Source organism: Podarcis tiliguerta, assembly GCF_965153285.1.
Source record: "Podarcis tiliguerta genome assembly, chromosome: 4".
Classification (NCBI taxonomy): Eukaryota; Metazoa; Chordata; class Lepidosauria; order Squamata; family Lacertidae; genus Podarcis; species Podarcis tiliguerta.
The window spans coordinates 31384772-31403693 of record NC_139537.1 but is presented as its reverse complement, the minus strand read 5'-3'; the positions used below and the strand labels follow the sequence as shown (position 1 = coordinate 31403693).

The 18922-nt window shown below is 41.6% G+C and overlaps 1 protein-coding gene across 4 annotated transcripts in view; it reads left to right on the top strand.

Annotated features, from left to right (window-relative positions):
• Positions 1-18922, top strand: part of GRAMD1C (GRAM domain containing 1C) — a 61430-nt gene that overhangs the window by 37652 nt on the left and 4856 nt on the right. For all 4 annotated transcript variants that reach the window (XM_083437132.1, XM_083437131.1, XM_083437134.1 and 1 more), the window contains exons 8-15: positions 2649-2772; positions 4846-5017; positions 9505-9648; positions 11168-11286; positions 12243-12385; positions 12951-13054; positions 14096-14272; positions 17788-17845. In XM_083437132.1, the coding sequence (XP_083293258.1) occupies positions 2649-2772; positions 4846-5017; positions 9505-9648; positions 11168-11286; positions 12243-12385; positions 12951-13054; positions 14096-14272; positions 17788-17845 (1041 nt within the window). The remainder of the gene's footprint in view (positions 1-2648; positions 2773-4845; positions 5018-9504; positions 9649-11167; positions 11287-12242; positions 12386-12950; positions 13055-14095; positions 14273-17787; positions 17846-18922) is intronic.

Below are 18922 nucleotides of genomic sequence, written 5' to 3'. Positions count from 1 at the left end.
CTCTTGACAATATCAAGAAGCTTTCTTGTTTGTGAAAAATGTAGTTTCTGTAATATTACAGCATAGTAATTTTTGTTGCATCCTTCACAATATTGTATAGAAATGTCTTAGTACTTGTATATACAATATTGTGGTGAAGGGTAGAATGCCAATTATTCTCATCTTTAATGATGCCTATAGGCCGGCCAGCCTTCTTCAGTACAGTGCGCTCCAGCTACTTTGTACTACAATTTCCATCAGTCCAAGCTAGCACTATAACCCTTCTGTTACCCTTCTGTTTTGTGTCTGTTTATGTCTGTATCCCCACATTTGGGGGGTATGCATTAGCAACCCTTAACACACAAAGATTCTAGAGTCAAGCTTCCAAGAGGCTCACAACCCTGTCCTTCTTGCTGATTAAACACATTTTTCAAAGGCTTGCTCATAGACTTTCTGCTCCTTCTCCCCCCCCCCCCCAGCCACTGTGGGGCAGCAGGAAATTCCTGGGTCTGAGAAGGTTGAAACCTTTCCTCTCCTAGTTTTTGGATCAACATTTAGTGTTGGCAACTTTCTATAAGGAAATGATGTTTCTGGTGAACATGATAACCACATTGAAACAAAATGCTGTCTCAACTTCTAGTGCTATGGATGCTAAACCACCAGAACCGGGGTATTATACTATACCAATCCTAGGGGCTCAGGAATCAATATGACCCTGTTTTCTTGAGTGCAGAGACAGCACAACACGTTCTTGAGAGTGCTGCTAGCCAGGAGGCTGCTGTGGATCACTGGGAGAATCAAGGACAGTGTCTTGCACACCCAGCAATGGTGAAGTAGACACACCATGTCTTTCATAACCCTTGACACCATCCCTACTATTTGCATGCATGGGAATTCCAGATGACAGTATCTAATCTGTGCTGCTGAATATTACTGCATGCATGCCACTTTGAATTCACATCTTCTTAAACTGGGTTATGCTTCATGCTACCACTTTAAGAATCGAGGATCTGGGCCAGTGGCTGGTCTCAAAACACTTTAAGACTCCTGTGATTTGCAGTCCACTGATTGCAAAGGTTTGACAGAAATGGACCAGAGAGTACAGAAGTGGGCAGTAGAGAGTGCTGTGTGCATATTGCTTTTGGCCACATCAGCCTTGGTTTATTCAACTGCTCCACCTGTCAAAGAGGAGAGAATAATCCAACACGGAGGCAAGATCCTGCACTGAGATGATGAGATGCCTGCATCTGGCAGCCTCCTGTAGTACCTAACAACTGCTTTTTCAAAAGGGATCCATCCTTCTAAACTGTAGCAAACCACATAGGATTCATGACTCAATTAAGCTAGACAAACACAGTTAGTGGCCTGATAAAATGCATTCTACTCCAGTGCCTAATTTGGAGCCTAGTTTTGACTTCCTGCTTTACTTAGAAGGACAAGGGATTATCGTTCTCCTTGAAAGTTTGCCTCTGTGTAGTTTTGGCCAGACAAACAATGGGACATTTTCTTTATTTGCTAATCCCTTATTGAGGAAATTCCATCATAGCCTTCAATTCCATTAAAATCTATTTTTGGTACTATATTAATTGATGGCGAAGCTTTTCAAGCAGAGGGCAAGCTGTGATTTTCTTAAGAGAAAATCCTTGGTAAGCCTTTTAGGAACCAACAAGGGTAGTATCTACATTCTAACCTAATGTGGACTTGAGTACCAGCTTTCTCCTCTAAGCATAACCAATTTAATTAATAATAGGGAGATGGCCCATGATCTTGATGTCTGGAGGACATTATTTCTTTTTACCTGGATTATAAAAATCTGCTGATGAAAATAGGAGAAGCTGTATGTTTGCAGTGCTCTGGAACTGTGTGAATTACCTTTGCCATCATCACACCATTTCCTAGTGAAGTTTGAACTAACAACAGCATTTTCTCCTGGCCGGTGTGGAGGACTAATGGGATCCAATGGATTCCTGAATGCCCTGGTTTTCTTCTTTCCCAATGGATTGAGCTGGCAATCATGCTGAGACCCAACTCTGTTGTGAAAAAGCGAGATGCAATGGGCCATCAACATGGTTGTTCTTGGAAATTTATTCTGCTCCCTGTCTTGCTGTGGGCAGTGAAGGAAGCTGGGTCATGGCTAGTGTGGAAGTTGCGGAAATCTCTGTCTAAAGTCAATCCAACAAAGATGAGAGCTCATAGTTATGCTTACTGTGTGACAGTGAGATTGGCAACGAAGGGTTATCTAAAGTAGGTGAGAGAGACTAAGTGCATATTTAGGCATCTATAAGGAAGCACTTTGACATTTGTCCAAATTCTGTCCTGACTTTAATCTCCCTTGTCGATATCTCATGCTGTATATGACTGCACAAAAGATGATTGGAAAAATAAGCTAGAGGTAAGGAACTCTGTGTTCTATTCATACAACAAAGCAGCATTAATTTCCATCTTCATGTTACACAAGTTAGTTGTACCACTTTTGACAAAGTCTGAAAAGCTGATATTTACTCAAAAGCACAGGAAAATAAATGGAGTAACTTGGCGGTAATAAGACTGGATGTCTTAAGGCTGAAATGTTGCACTTGCCACATTGGAATTCCAGAATGGTAAAAAGTACTGACAATGTATGTGAAATAAGTGTAAGTTAACTCTGCTGCTATTTTTGTCTCTGGCAGATCTAGCCTTTGTGACGAATCTGGGGATAAGGAGTCACCTAAAGCAGTTGGTGTAATTCGAGAACCCATTGCTCAGATACTTGAAGTTGAAACGGAGTCTCTTAATGGAAACATACGGACAGAAGTAAGCTATGAAGTAGTCTCTGTACCCCCCTCTCTATCACCCTCAGTGTACAACACTAGCAGTGTAGGCGAACATGGGGTAATCGGGCTGACTGCGGCTTTGCCACGTCTGAAGCCCCTTTGTTTCTCCGACATGCCCTCAGAAGGTATCCTATGCTATCTTTGTAGCTGGAATAGTGAATTACCGTATTTTTCCGTGTATAAGGCTAGGGTTTTTTCCTAATAAATTATGTCAAAAATTAGGGGGCATTTTATACACGGATAGTGCCGAGGCCATTTTCTTAAATCTGAGTCCCCCCAAATAGGGAACTTCTTATACATGGGGGCATCTTATAGATGGAAAAATACAGTATTTCACACTGTAACCAATGAGAAGGGGAAAGAAAAAGTACTTCTCAATCTGCCCATAGGAAAACAGTGGGAGAATAGATATGGTAATTGCTCTTTCAGTGCATCTTCCCTGCTCCCACTCCCACAATTCGTTGCTAGAAGTTGTCTTATAAAAGTATTTTGAGCAACTTGTGGTCGTCCTGTCCTTCACACCCCCCCCCCCCCCAGATTTGAAAGGGAAGTAGAAATCTATTTATCTATTTTCTGCTGCACATCATGCGCTGTATATGAACACTTAATGAGCTTACAAATTTGTATGGGAAATGAAAAACAACAACAATGGAATCTTGAGAGCCAGTGTGGTGTAGTGGTTAAGAGCGGTAGTCTCGTAATCTGGGGAACCGGGTTTGTGTCTCCACTCCTCCACATGCAGCTGCTGGGTGACCTTGGGCCAGTCACACTTCTCTGAAGTCTCTCAGCCCCACTCACCTCACAGAGTGTTTGTTGTGGGGGAGGAAGGGAAAGGAGAATGTTAGCCGCTTTGAGACTCCTGAAGGGGAGTGAAAGGCGGGATATGAAATCCAAACTCTTCTTCTTCTTCTTGACATTGTCCTTGATAGATTAAATCTTGTTCTGATCATTGTGCCTCTATGTGCACAATGAGTTGAGTTGAGATGGGTGGGAATACTTCACTTCAAGGCATGCTGATCGTTCCCATATAATTAATTTGAAATCCAGATTTTTTTGCTCGACACATTTCAGACTGCTAATTCTGTTATGATATGTAATACCCATATCTGCTTTCACTCCCACATTTTCCTGGCATTTGAAATCTCTGAAGTTTTGTTAACGACAGATCTGAAATACTCTCATTATCTTAAAAATATATCAACATTCTGTTCGGCACATAATTCTAATTTAGTATTCACAAAGTTTCAGCACTAAGCAAAATGTGGTAACAATTACTTTACTTCAGTAACTACTGCAATAATTAATATTTATATAACATTTTCCCCCACACCCACTCAAGGTGCTTCATACATATTTATTATAAATATATAATGGAAAGTTTAAAAAACAGAGCTGCTGTTAACCCTTTTAATTTCAATAGGTTTTGCATGGGAACTCTGTGCATGCTCTATTGAAATGAACAGATTGCACGGCAACGGTGCTTGGTGCATTTTATGCAGACATCCAAAAACCTGTTTTATAGAACCTGTTATAAGGTAAAGGTAAAGGGACCCCTAACCATTAGGTCCAGTCGTGACTGACTCTGGGGTTGTGGCGCTCATCTTGCCTTATTGGCCGAGGGAGCTGGCGTACAGCAGGTCATGTGGCCAGCATGACTAAGCCGCTTCTGGCGAACCAGAACAGCACATGGAAACGCCGTTTATCTTCCCACCAGAGCAGTACCTATTTATCTACTTGCACTTTGACGTGCTTTTGAACTGGTAGGTTGGCAGGAGCAGGGACCGAGCAACGGGAGCTCACCCCGTCGCGGGGATTCGAACCGCCTACCTTCTGATCAGCAAGTCCTAGGCTCTGTGGTTTAACCCACAGCGCCACCCGTGTCCCTAAAACCTGTTATGAAGAATGCATATTTTGGGGCCTATGTGTTCAAGAGTTCTTTCTGCTGTTCTTTCTTTTTTATCAGGAAATTGTGAGTAGTAGTCCTAATACAATTTTAACTGTAGCTCCTTGGAAAATAAACATGATGGACTATGTGGATGCTCTCTTTCACTAGGGCCCCGAGTTAGAGGAATTGCACTGTGATAAACAGGACAGGAGGAGTTCTCTGCTTCCTTCAGAAAGGAAGCCAGCTGATGTAGCACAACGCAAATTTTCAATACAGTCACCGGATCTAAATGAGAACTTCGCTCAAGAGAAGAGCAGTGCATCAGAAAGCGACGAAGAAGGTAAATCGTTTCCATTTCATAAACAAAGTCCTTAAAACCTTGTCCCAGGAAGGGACAGCTAAAGTAAACAAAGGGTAATGTGGAAGCATGAAATCCCTGGGTCTGCTGTACATTTACGCCATTTATTTCCAGCATAGGTAGTTGTTGATAGGCGGGCCACTGTGACTATGCTAGCAATTGCAACTCTGCTGCTTGCATCAGATAATGTCATTGAAGTCTTATGCACTCAAAGAAGCATTGATGAAAGCACAAAAACTGCATTTAAAAACAAAGGAAGAGTAGCACTACCAACAACCATTACACTATTGTCCCTCTCTGCTGTATTACTAACCCTGATGTTGGCTTCTGATGATGCCCTCACATTACTCGTTCATCATTTTATTTGTACGCTGCCTTTCCATTCTTAAAACTGTGCTCAAGTTGACTTGCAACATAAAAAATTGCATAATTACAAGCTTAACAAAGGTAATGGTAAAGGACCCCTGACAGTTAAGTCCAGTCGCAGACAACTCTGGGCTTGCAGCGCTCATCTCGCTTTATAGGCCGAGGGAGCTGGTATTTGTCCACAGACAGCTTTTCTGGGTCATGTGGCCAGCATGACTAAGCCGCTTCTGGCGCAACGGAACACTGAAACCAGAGCAGCGCACAGAAACGCCGTTTACCTTCCCGCCAGAGTGGTACCTATTTATCTACTTGCACTTTGACGTGCTTTTGAACTGCTAGGTTGGCAGGAGCTGGGACAGAGCAATGGGAGCTCACCTCGATTCAGGGATTCAAACCGCCGACCTTCTGATCGGCAAGCTTGAGAGGCTCAGTGGTTTAGACCACAGCGCCACCCATGTCCCATTAACAAAAGTAGTCATGGGCAATAAATAAAACACATCAGAAAGTTTTGCCAGTCTCATTGCATTCACACCAGTCTTCCCCAGCCTGATGGCCTCCAGATGTTTTGGACTGCAACTCCTATCATCCTTGACCATCGTCCATGTTGGCTGGGAGTTGTAGTTCCAAAAACTGGAGAGCACCAGTTTGGGAAAGGCTGATCCACACAACCCTCCCAACTCCAATAAATTTGAGTTACTGTGTTGCTTGGCTATATTGACATAAAAAGTGAGATTGGCAAAGACTGAAATGTCTTGTTTCAATATTGCATTTTGCAAATGGTACATCTGTCACTTAACGGTATTAGTTGCCACAGAAATCTGTTGCTTTGGAATATGGACAGTTTATTTTTAACGTAGATAAGATTCGTGTTGCACAGGCAGGAAGGGTTTTTTTTTGTTAGTACTTCTGATTATTTTTCAAAAATGTTTGAATGATCTCTGAACTAAAATGAATATACAGTGGTACCTCTGGATACGCACAACTCTGGTTGCATATCCTTCAGGATGTGAGCCCGGCAAACCCAGAAGTATTTTTCTGGGTCTCATAGCATGCGCAGAAGCGCTCTATGTTCCACGCACATGTGCAGAAGTAGCACCCCCAGTTGCGAATTCCTCGGGATCCAATCAGAGCTCCGGAACGGATCCCGTGCACAACCGGAGGTACCACTGTATTCTAAATGTAAGCGGTGTTCAATTTTAGCTTTCACTTCATTTTCACAGCCATCCCTCTATATACAGCTACGGTTTGGCAGTTCCTTATGTCCTCAGTCTGATGTTGGAGAGAGGCATTCAAGGCTGGGCTGTCTTTGCTTCGATTTGTTCAGTCTGTGGCTTCTTCCTTTGTAAAAACCTTCAGGAGTGTTGCTGAGAAACTTTGCCTTGACCATGTGGTTGGGAGCAATTAAGAAAATAACCTTGTCCACACTGACATCCAGGTGCTGTGTTTGGCCTAAGATGAGATGGTTATGTTGCTAGTTACCATGTGCAAGGATTAGCTTTTGGTGTGCCCAGATAAGTAAGTGCCACTTAGCTTTGGCATGCCAAAAGCAGAATTCTGCACATTCAGGCAGGTGTGTGTGACTGGGGGTAAAGGGAGGTAAAGGGAGTGAAAGGCTGCCTTGCATTTCAACAGTCATGCAAGTTAGTTTCCAAAAAGTACTAGGAAAAGCTTTTAAATATAGCTACGAAACACTCACCCCCAGTTAGCTGGAATGAAGTGTTGTATGCAGTGGTGTCTCTTTGCTGAATGAAAGGCACTTTGATCAAGCAGAAGCTGCCATCAACAAAACAGCAAGGCAGTTTTTGCTAATTTGCCTTTCAATCTCCTCCAGTGCTTGAGAACCCTTCAGAACAGCATGGGAGGTGGTGCAGGGAAAGGGAGAACCAACAAAATCCACAATTCCCATTCTATTGATGAAAGCCTCTGCTAAATCAAAGAGCCTTCTGCCAATGAAGACCATTTGATGCAATCCATATTGTGTCATCCACTGAAGGGTTATTAGTGAATACTGTTTTTCCTACATGAGTACCCATTGACAGGGATCACAGGGATATAGGAATGCAGTGAATGTGCACAGGCTCAGTGTGTTCCCCAGGGGCCATTATATAGGTCTCCTTTCTGCAAGCAGCTGAGCTTTTTATAAGGGTAAGCATTTTTTTTAAAAAAATGTGTAACCAAAACAGCAACAACCACCCAAGGAATATTATTTGCAAGATAAACACTGAACCTTGTAAGGAAACATTTCCTTACCTTGTGGTTTGTTCCTTTTCGTTTCTATACTGCAACACACCTCTCTGGCAGTGTGAGCAACTGCACAGAGCGAGTAATTGCTTGTGATTAGTGGGCTAAGAGGCATATCTCTATATTAAAGTCTCCAGTGACATGTGCACCTTGTCATTATGAACGTACTGACATTCTGTACCCTAGTACTTTTAAGTTTAATTTCCTGATTTTGATTACAGCACAAAAGTGTTCTTGCCCCATTCTTTGCTAGTTTGAATAGATATACTTTTTTAGATTCTAAATGCAGTGAGCATGGCTCTGTAGCAGCCAGAACAGTAGATCATGTGGAAAATAAAACACTTTTCATTGTATTCACTTGCATTTATCATGTGGGTCGATGTTTGCCTCTAATTACCACGCCTGGATATTTTAGGATATTGCAGTACTTGTCTATTGTTAGTATAGAGAACATTGCACCATCTCAAATTCCTCTCTGTGGTATTTGCTTTCAGCAGTCATTACTATATGGACTCCACTGCACAAGCACCACATCTCAGTTTTGTACTGTAGTCCTGATTTCTCTCAGTACTGAGAACAAGATGAAGGATACTCTTGCTCTTCTTTTCTTTTCTCCCCTCATCACCAAAATATGTTAGGTCTGACTTAACTTTTGGAGAATGAGAATCAATTCAGTAGTTATTTATTCACTCTTAAATATTACACACAGTGCTGCTATCATGCCATTGCCTATATTCCCCCTCACTGTGTGTGAAAACAATACAAAACATATAAAACATAAACAACATACAGTGGTACCTCAGGTTACATACGCTTCAGGTTATATATGCTTCAGGTTACAGACTCCGCTAACCCAGAAATATTACCTCGGGTTAAGAACTTTGTTTCAGGATGAGAACAGAAACCGTGCTCTGGCGGCGCGGCGGCAGCAGGAGGCCCCATTAGCTAAAGTGGTGCTTCAGGTTAAGAACAGTTTCAGGTTAAGTACGGACCTCTAGAACGAATTAAGTACTTAACCTGAGGTACCACTGTAATTGTAATAATAACATCCTTTTTAAAAAAAACGCAAATATATTACGGCCAGCCATATCAGTGTAAGTTTATAAATTAAGGCTACTGCCTAAAAACAATACTTTATAATAATAAAAAAGTTTTAAGAGTCCATCTGAACACTACCAAGGAGTGGTATATCTTAGGGAAGGGAGTTTCATAGCCATGGAGCCGTTGCAGAAAAGGTCCTGCCCCCTGTCCCTGTCAGCTTAACCTTCCTTCCTGGTGGGCAAATGAGGCAAGCCCTTGTAGCTGTTCTCAAATCCCTGGTAGGTTCATATGGATTTAGGCAGCCCTTTATGTAGCTTGATTCCATATGCAGTACACTATTGCTTAAGGGCATTAAAGGTAATCACAGTACTTCTGAGCTTAATTTCTCTCTGGCTCAGTCTCTCTCTCTCCCCCGCCAAGCTGAACTGGCAGACATAAACCTAACAGAGAACAGAGAGTAGCAATCCTCTTGCTGTTTAGCACAAGAGTCAGTTACCAGGTGTCATTCTCTCAAAGTCTTGAGCCTTGGTGTAAGATGAAGGAAATGCTTCTTTCCTCTAACACTTGGCATCATGTCTTGACATTCCTGCTTGTACACCTGCATTGGGTGCGTTTAAGCTTTATCTGTTCATGTACGACTCTTATGTTCTTAGTAAGATAGCAGATTGTCTCACAAGTCTACTCTAGAGACAATTTACTGTTCTAGAGTGGTGTACTAAATTTGAATTTTGCAAGAAATGTTTGTTTTCCTTTAGGTATGTTTTACTGTGTTTTGCCGCCTGTTTGCCTGACCTCTACTTTGTACACTTCCCCTCCCACAGATGAGGAAACATTCCCTGAGAGCGACCTCCATGGAAAACTCTTTATTAATCGGGTTTTCCGCATTGGTGCAGATAGGCTGTTTGAAATGCTTTTCACTAATTCCCATTTCATGCAAAGATATTTTAGTACCAGAAACATAACAGGTAAAGTATTATTCCTTTTAAAATTTACATTGAAATAACTTTATACCCTTTCATGGAAAAATCAGTTTGTTTATTTGGGACCAATAGGGTTGCCATGTCGTTGAGGTTTCCAGACATATGGCAACCCTAGGGACCAAAACACTGTGACCTGAAACCACAATTTGATGCTGGTTATTCTTATGATGAAGAATGAAGCCTCGTGAAGCTGAATGGAGTCTCGTGAAGCTGAGGCTCCAATACTTTGGCCACCTCATGAGAAGAGAAGACTCCCTGGAAGAGACCCTGATGCTGGGAAAGATGGAGGGCACAAGGAGAAGGGGATGACAGAGGACGAGATGGTTGGACAGTGTTCTTGAAGCTACCAGCATGAGTTTGACCAAACCACGGGAGGCAGTGGAAGACAGGAGTGCCTGGCGTGCTCTGGTCCATGGGGTCACGAAGAGTCGGTCACGACTGAACGACTAAACAACAACATTCTTATGATAGTTTTCTCTGTAAAGTAAACACCAAGAATTCCTCTCCTTTCTTGAGAGCTTTTCCCACTGTAGATGCTCCTTCTTTGCAAGCGGATTCACCTTTTTCAAGAAGCAGTGATGTATTTTTGCCTGTATCCCCTTCAACTGATTCATGATTTTCTTGTCCTCTTGGGCTGCTACCAAAGATGACAAATTATGTCACTTCTTCTCCCTTTGTAACATGCAGTAAAACCTACTTCTTTCATATAGCTGTGTTTACCTACCCCCACTCCGCATAAGTGGCCACCACTGGGGAGAACAGAGAAATTTGCAACAAAATGATGTCAAGAAACAGAAAAGTCTTACTATAAATTACAGAGGGTTGGGTTAGGGAGAGACCTTGACATAGGCCATCACTATTGACAGTAGATCCAAGCTCCTTATAATGTGTAGTTCTATAGTTAGGTAAAGGTAAAGGGACCCCTGACCATTAGGTCCAGTCATGACTGACTCTGGCGTTGCGGCGCTCATCTCACTTTATTGGCTGAGGGAGCCGGCGTACAGCTTCTGGGTCATGTGGCCAGCATGACTAAGCCACTTCTGGCGAACCAGAACAGCGCACGGACGCCGTTTATATTCCCACCAGAGCAGTACCTATTTATCTACTTGCACTTTGACGTGCTTTTGAACTGGTAGGTTGGCAGGAGCAGGGACCGAGCAACGGGAGCTCACCCCATCGCAGGGATTCGAACCGCCGACCTTCTGATTGGCAAATCCTAGGCTCTGTGGTTTAACCCACAGCGCCACCTGCGTCCCAGTTCTATAGTTAGATGGATACATATTGCAACCAGTGACCAAAAACTCATTATTGTTTATCAGAAATGACTATATCTTGATGGCTGCATATTTTAATTCATTTTACACACATGGAGATGCAAGGCGTGAGACAAGTTACCTATGATTCCTGGGTAGTTTTGTTTCCTCCAGTCACTTTCAACAAGTTTAAGGATTATGATGATATGTGTAAATGGCTAGACATGATTGATTACATGTTTTGGGTCTAGATGCTGTAACAACCCCTTGGAACAGAGACATTGGAGGCAATCAATTGAGGACCATGACTTACACTATTGGGCTCAACAATCCACTTGTTGGAAAATTCACAACTGCAACAGAAAAGCAGGTACAAAACTGTTGGGGGTTATTAGTTTATGCCAAGTATGGAAGTTGTCTAAAACACCAAGTTTGTAAAGGTGTGGGATCCTATTGCAACAGCCAAATGGGCAAAATACATAAGAACAAGAGGAAAGCTTAATAATGGATTCATTTTATTGACAAATGAGCATGTTTTATTGAATTTCGTAGATTCAAGTTAGTATTACCGTATCTTTATTCCAAAATGAAGTAAAGGGTAATAATGAAATACTTCAATAATCAAATTAAGAATACCTGTTTAATAGTTTATATTGAAATAGATTATCATTTATGTTTATCTCAGCCTATATATTGGCTGGGATTGTATGTAATACTTAGATAGACCATGTGTAAGTATGAATGAATGAGTGTGCAGGTACTCACAGCAAAAATCATGGCCACTTTAATTCCCCCCATTCCTGCTACTGCTGTGCTTCCCAGGGCGAAACCATGGTTTGGCTTAGCACTACATTTAAACCTGGGCTTATGGTTTGTCTCGCTTCAGACAAACATGAGCTGTAGACAAGGTATGTTCTTGGCTTATTGCTCATGGTTTGTCTGGGAGAGACAAACATTGGTTCTGACATAAGGCTAAGCTACTTATTTGTACTTAAGCATGGTTTGTCTTAGGCATAGGCAAACACGGCCCTCCAGATGTTTTTGGGACTACAACTCCCATCATCCCTAGCTAACAGGACCAGTGGTCAGGGATGATGGGAGTTGTAGTCCCAAAACATCTGGAGGGCCGAGTTTGCCTATGCCTTGTCTTAGTGTTGCATGCAAAGCAAGCCATTGTGTGATGACATTTTAAGCATGCTTTTGTTTCAGCTGTTTTAAGTTTATTGCAATATGGTGAGGGGGAAAATGTTTTTGCATGCATAAAATCATTATTTAAATTATTTTTGAATTATAATCTTAAAAAATCTTCTTTATTTTTTCTAATAGGTTCTGCATAAACGGAGCCACAAAGATCACTGCTATCGGATAGACACAGAGGTGGTGACACACGATGTACCTTACCACGATTACTTCTACACCGTGTATAGTTATTGTATTGTTCGCATGTCCAGCCAGAAGTGCAGACTACGGTGAGGCATTTTGCATTGTTAAATGGGGAAACTGGAGGCAGTCAAAAACGACTGCACTCAGTTTGGTAAAACTGGTTCTTCTGCACAAATTTCTTTTGCACAAATTCTCTTCCCTGTTTACTTTGGTAGTTGGAAAACGATCTGTTGACAGAAACAGGCGTTTACTTGTTTCTTTGCTTCTATTTTTGCCAGGGTATTGAACAGACCTATAAACATGTGTTGTGAGCTTTCTCCAACTGCCTTTTCAGTAGAGTTCATCATCAGGTTACAGCTGGCAGTGTAATCTATAATAGCCTTTTAAAGCCAGTGTGTGTGTGTGTGCACTCGAAAGTACAGTACTATGTTCAGCATAGACCAAGTCTTCTATGCATTTCCTCCTTTTGGCTACCGGCATGGGTGAAGGTGTCACCTAGTGACCATGCCTTTGCCTCATGTACACAGCTTACTGTTTTGAGCTGCAAAGAGCGACAAAATTGCTCTCATAGTGGGTGAAAAAGCATGCCTCTGTCCTTAATGTTCCTTGTATTGCAGTCAGTTGCTAACCTTATTATTCTTTTTGCTGCAGGATCTCCTCAGATGTGAAATACAGAAAGCAACCATGGGGGCTTGTCAAGAATATAATAGAGAAAAACACATGGGGTGGGATAGGAGAAAACTTTAAGCAACTTGGTAAGTGCTGTGTCTCCTCCTTGCTGATGATTCCAAATTGCATTCATAGCTGTGATATTTGATAGCACTGTATAGTTCTACGTGGTGGTGCGATTTGCAGGATTTTCACAAGAAGTATTCTTTAGAACAGCCTTGGACCTTCCCAGCTTTTAGAAACAGATTAAAGACTGTTTCTTAACTTTATTTATTACCTTTTGGTAGCCTTCCAGCAGATGTGTCTGCTCTTGAACACTGCTTATGCAAGTATGTGGAGTAACCCATCGAGTACCATTGGAAGATAAGGTCAAAAATGAAGCATCAAAACTCGGCATTAAGCTGTTCATTTGTCTTTCATAGTATATCTATAGTGATACCTTGGGTTACATACACTTCAGGTTACATACGCTTCAGGTTACAGACTCCACTAACCCAGAAATATTACCTTGGGTTAAGAACTTTGCTTCAGGATGAGAACAGAAATCATGCTCCAGCGGTGCAGCGGCAGCGGGAGGCCCCATTAGCTAAAGTGGTGCTTCAGGTTAAGAACAGTTTCAGGTTAAGAACAGACCTCCAGAATGAATTAAGTACTTAACCCGAGGTACCACTGTACATCGCATCATTAGAACACTGTTATTTCACTTTCAACCAACTGTTTGTGATAACCTGAAAGTAGGGAAGTAGCAGAACCTTATTTAGGCTCTGATAAATTATTTCCCATGCACCGCAGTAAAGCATTACTTGTTGCAGGTAGACCAGCCTGCTCATTTTTATGTATACTAATAAACTGCCTTGTGAATGCAGCCTTGCTCACTGTTGGTTTCCCCACCCCCTTTTTAAATAAGGCCAGCACCTGATACTGTTTTACTGGTTTGTCTCTCCACGTGACTTCTTGAATGTAACATTTGGGTTTCCCAATGCATCATGTGCTTCCTCCCCCCCCCCCCCGCCCAGTCAAAGACCACCTTTCAAATATCCTGGAAAATGTCAGTATAGAGCGTTGTGAATTTCTGAGTGAAAATAAAATGAAAACTGAGTAAGAAATAGGATGTTGTTCCATTACAGAATCGGAATTGCTAATGGAAGAATATGAAATAAACAAACCTGTAGAGGATCCAGTGAAACTTGGTGTTCTGAGGAGGAGGAGGTGGACTTTACAAAGGAATGTGGGAGAGATACTTCCTAAACGTTCTTCACAGTACTCTTCGGGGGAGACAGGTGCACCTTCCCGTGGTGATGGAGGTGGGTACTACAAGCAGGAGTATTTGTTTTCACCATTAACTTAAGCCAAAGGAATTTCAGGGATGTGCTCGCGTGAGAGCCATGCATTATATAGCACCTCTGCATAGCTCATTCAGTTTCATTGCCTCTCCAAATATGGCATCTCTGAGGTACATGCAGGCAGGTACAGTCAACACAAGGGTGGTGGTGTTGCAGCTCACACACAGCTCCTTTGCAAAGTTGTGCCTTTTCCCGCAGGTACTGTCTCCAATGCTTCCAGGTTCAGTGCTATAGTCCTGAATTGTCGGTGTAGGAATTGGCTGCACAGAGATGCCTTTGGAATTATTATTATTTTTTGAAATACTTTTTATTTGATTTTACAAATATAAAATTATAACAATACAAAATGCATATCCACATTTGGAAATTCCTCTGAATCTCTGTGCTTCCCACCTTCCATGCCGTGGATCCTATTGTCTACCTTTTCAACTGCATATTATTCAGTAATCCATATTTTAAGTCGCTCCATTTTATTATAATAATAATAATAATAATAATAATAATAATAATAATAATAATAATAAATAATTTATTACTTATACCCCGTCCATCTGGCTGGGTTTCCCCAGCCACTCTGGGCGGCTTCCAAAAGAATATTAAAATACTGTGATACATCAAACATTAAAAGCTTCCCTAAACAGGGCTGCCTTCAGATGTCTTCTAAAAGTCTGGTAGTTGTTGTTCTCTTTGACATCTGGTGGGAGGGCGTTCCACAGGGAGGGCGCCACTACCGAGAAGGCCCTCTGCCTGATTCCCTGTAACTTTGCTTCTCGCAGTGAGGGAACCACCAGAAGTCTCTCGGTGCTGGACCTCAGTGTCCGGGTAGAGCGATGGGGGTGGAGACGCTCCTTCAGGTATACTGGACCGAGGCCGTTTTGTCCATAATATTTGCTACATCACAAGTGTTATTGCAATCCTGCTAATGTTTTCATCTGCCTACAATGGTCTCCCAGATAGGTTACAAATTTTCCCTATTTTTTATTAAAGTTTTGGTTTTCTTGGTTCCTGAGCTTTCCAGTCAGTTTTGCCATTTTGGCATATTCCAATCAGCTTAATTTGCCATTCTTCCCTGGTAGAGAATTTGTCTTCTTTCCATCTCTGGGCTAATAACATTTATGCGGCTGTCACTGTATACATAAAAGGTCTTTTCTGGTCCTTTGGGATATTGGTACCTACAATTCCTAATAGAAAAGCTTCTGGGGTTTTTTCTAATAAAAGTTATTTTAAACATTATTTTTCAGTTCATTATATATCATTTCCCAGAATGCTTTTATTACCTTACACGCCCACCACATATGATAAAAGGTGCCTTCTTTTTCTTTTGGAAATTTCTTTAAGACTAGTTACCCGTTTTTACAAAGCATCCTATTGGTAAATACAGTGTATTTTATTTTACTTTGCAAAAAAAATTGATTCACATTTCAGAATGTCTCAGATTCATTTGTCTTCAGCTACTTAATGTGTGCTTACAGCTGCATTGTGAGATCTGTGCAAAATATGCAGATTTCAGGACAGGGGCGATTGGACCAGGGTTTTTTTTCTTTGCAGTTTGCACAACCGTGTATTTGAGATTTATGTTCCAAATGTCATTCACAAGACACTACTGGATGACTTTCATTATTTATGCCGATGTATGTGTTAGTGTTTTCCTTCCATCTTCTTAACATCTAAACCTTCTTTTGAAATCAGACTTAGTTTCATTTAATTTCTGGGATATTGAAACTCATCTTGTTGCACAATTGCCCTTTCAAAATTCCATATGCTAGTCAATTGCATATGATCATGTACTGGCTGATTTAGAAGATAAATGACTATTTTGAGGAACATATGGCACAGTTTAGTGTTCCAAGAAGGGTGAATGAACTAAACGAAGCAACTTTAAATGAGTCTAAACTGCTAATGCATAGCTTCATTCAAGGAAAGATAATACAGAGAAAAACAATACAGAGTGTGCTGCAGAAACCTTAAAACTGTTTGATCCCTTTCATTATTTTAGTAGTTTTAAGCTGCCTCCTAGATTTTTTAATCAGTCCACTCACTGGTGCTCCAGCTTCTCAGATGAGAGTGTTTGTGCCAATACATACACTGCAATTATAATGCATACTTGCATGCCGGAACACGAAATCTGAATTTTAAAAAAAGGTTTTACTCAGTGTTATACTAAGTGATGTGGGGAGGAGGTGGCCAATTCAGTTTCAGCTAAAATGTATACACTCTTAACTTTAATCGCATCCCTAACCCTTAGTGGCTACAAAAAATATTGTACTCAAATATTTGTCAAGATAATGGCTATTTGTTTTAATGGCCATGGGGATGAAAGAAAATGAGCTCATGAAGTGTAGTAGAAACTGGTGAAGCCTAAGTTGACAAGTGAAAGAGAACATTCAGTGCTGATGTCATTCTGTAAGTCTAGTGTGTGCTTCATACCTGACCTTATCTTTAGGGTGGCAATCAGATGATAAGTCCAACTGCTAATGTCATGGGTGTGTTCTGATCTAATGCCTAACCTAGTTTGTTACCCTGGTTTGTATGCAAGCACCAGCCCTAGTTTGCTTGTTTGGGCAAAAAAGGCAAATTATGGTTTGCTGCAAATAACAAAAAGGAGGACATCTTGGTGTGCAAGTGAGGAGGAGTATGTTGACCAGCCAGAGGCTTACCAGCACTAGTTGTAGAACACCAAAGTATAGAAATATCCTATGTGGGTATCACATGATTTCCTGGTTCTGATTTGTGAAAACTAGTTGAGTGTGTTGCCTATGGAATTTATCTTTGGTCACAAATTTCTTTCTGTAGCTGATGCATGTTTTACTTTTCCTGGTCTCCACATGCATCAGGATATATTGGAATGCTGCTTGGGATGATTAGATGGTTTTTCTAAGTCAGTGTCCTAAAGTAGCTTCCCTTACTGCCACCTCTGTTAGCGAATTGTGCACTTGTGTGGTATCAGAACTGTGTGTAGGTCTCACCTGTAACTTCTGGCAGAGGGCCTCATTGTGTAACCATGAGAGAGAAAAACCAGCTTACCGGGACGTAGGCTGGAATTGTGAGCAAAGGCAGGTAGAAGATTGGGCAGTGGACAGGTATGTGCACAAGGCGGAATCAATCTATATGCAGCAGCCATCATGGCAGAATTCTGAGATTAATGCAAGACTATTCTTACACTAAAAGTCTGTCTATTACATTGTAGTGGTAGATGTTTCAGGCCCTTTACGACTCTGGAGGAGCTTCCATTGCAACAAGTATATCTGCCTACTGTATTTCTTGCTGTGCATGTCAAATAAACACACTCTACATTAAATTTGTATTTTGACTGCAAACATGAGCAGCATCTTTCAGTTCAGACAAGAACCAGAACTGCTCCACCATTGAGAAGGGGTGGGGGAAAGTCTTCAGAAAAGATGCACGTTCAGGTGAAGTTAATCTAGTTTAAGAAGATGGATACAGTAGACTTAATAGTTGCTTTTCTTGCCTTATAGGACCAAAAAGGAATGCTACAAATAAGACCATCACCATCATAGTGGTAATGAGCATCTTGTAAGTACTTTTTTGGCATTTCATTTGACTTCATTTTTCTTATGGCGAAACATATTGGGGAAAACATTTTTCCCTGGTGGCATTTGAGTGAATTTCATGGAGCCATTGTCAAATTAATCCCAAGTTGCTCACATTTTTAACATGCAGGATACTGACATATAGGTGCAAGTGATGAATTGGCTTCAGAGGAAACATATCCTGGTCACATACACATAATCCTTTGCTGGTTTGGCAGGTGGAGACAGGGAGTCATCCTGACTCCCAGAATCTTTCTGTAAGATTATAGGGCAGCCTTCCTCAACATGGTGCCCTCCAAATGTTTGGGGGAGGATTGCTTGGAGCTAGTCCAAAACCCATGGAAGACACTAGCTTGAGGAAAACTGGGTCAATGAAAGTCAGGGACCCTCTCTCATCCTCATGTTTTCATCCCAGTGTGTCTGCATGCAACTCCAGCTTCCCACTCCCGCTAATGATTTTCACATATATTGTGACTGTATGTGCAGCAGGAATGGGGGAGAATTCAATTCAGTTCGCATTTAGAATGGAATCTCCCTAATCCACACCTTCTGAAACAATCTGAGAACTGAAACACAGCCATTCCTCAAAATTTAAACTTCTTCACATCTTACAGTACACTTGTCCAGCTAAGTAACGGGTGCAAAAATGCAAATACTGGGGGGGGGGGTTTGAATTAAAATGCATATATTCATGAAAATAACATACAAAAATGCAGTATGTTAAGGGAAAGTGCTCTGCAAAAATGTGAATATTAGCAAAAATGGTAAAAGGTAAAGGTAAAGGGACCCCTGACCATTAGGTCCAGTCATGGCCAACTCTGGGGTTGCCGTGCTCATCTCGCTTTATTGGCCAAGGGAGCCAGCGTACAGCTTCCGGCTCATGTGGCCAGCATGACTAAGCCGCTTAGGGCGAACCACAGCAGCGCACGGAAACCCCGTTCATCTTCCCACCGGTAGAGCTTAAGGTGAGAGCTTGTGGACTAGCCTTGATCTCCCTGGTCTAATGTAGCTTGAGCAATGCCAATGCTCTCTCATGCTAGCTCTCTTTTCTATACACATT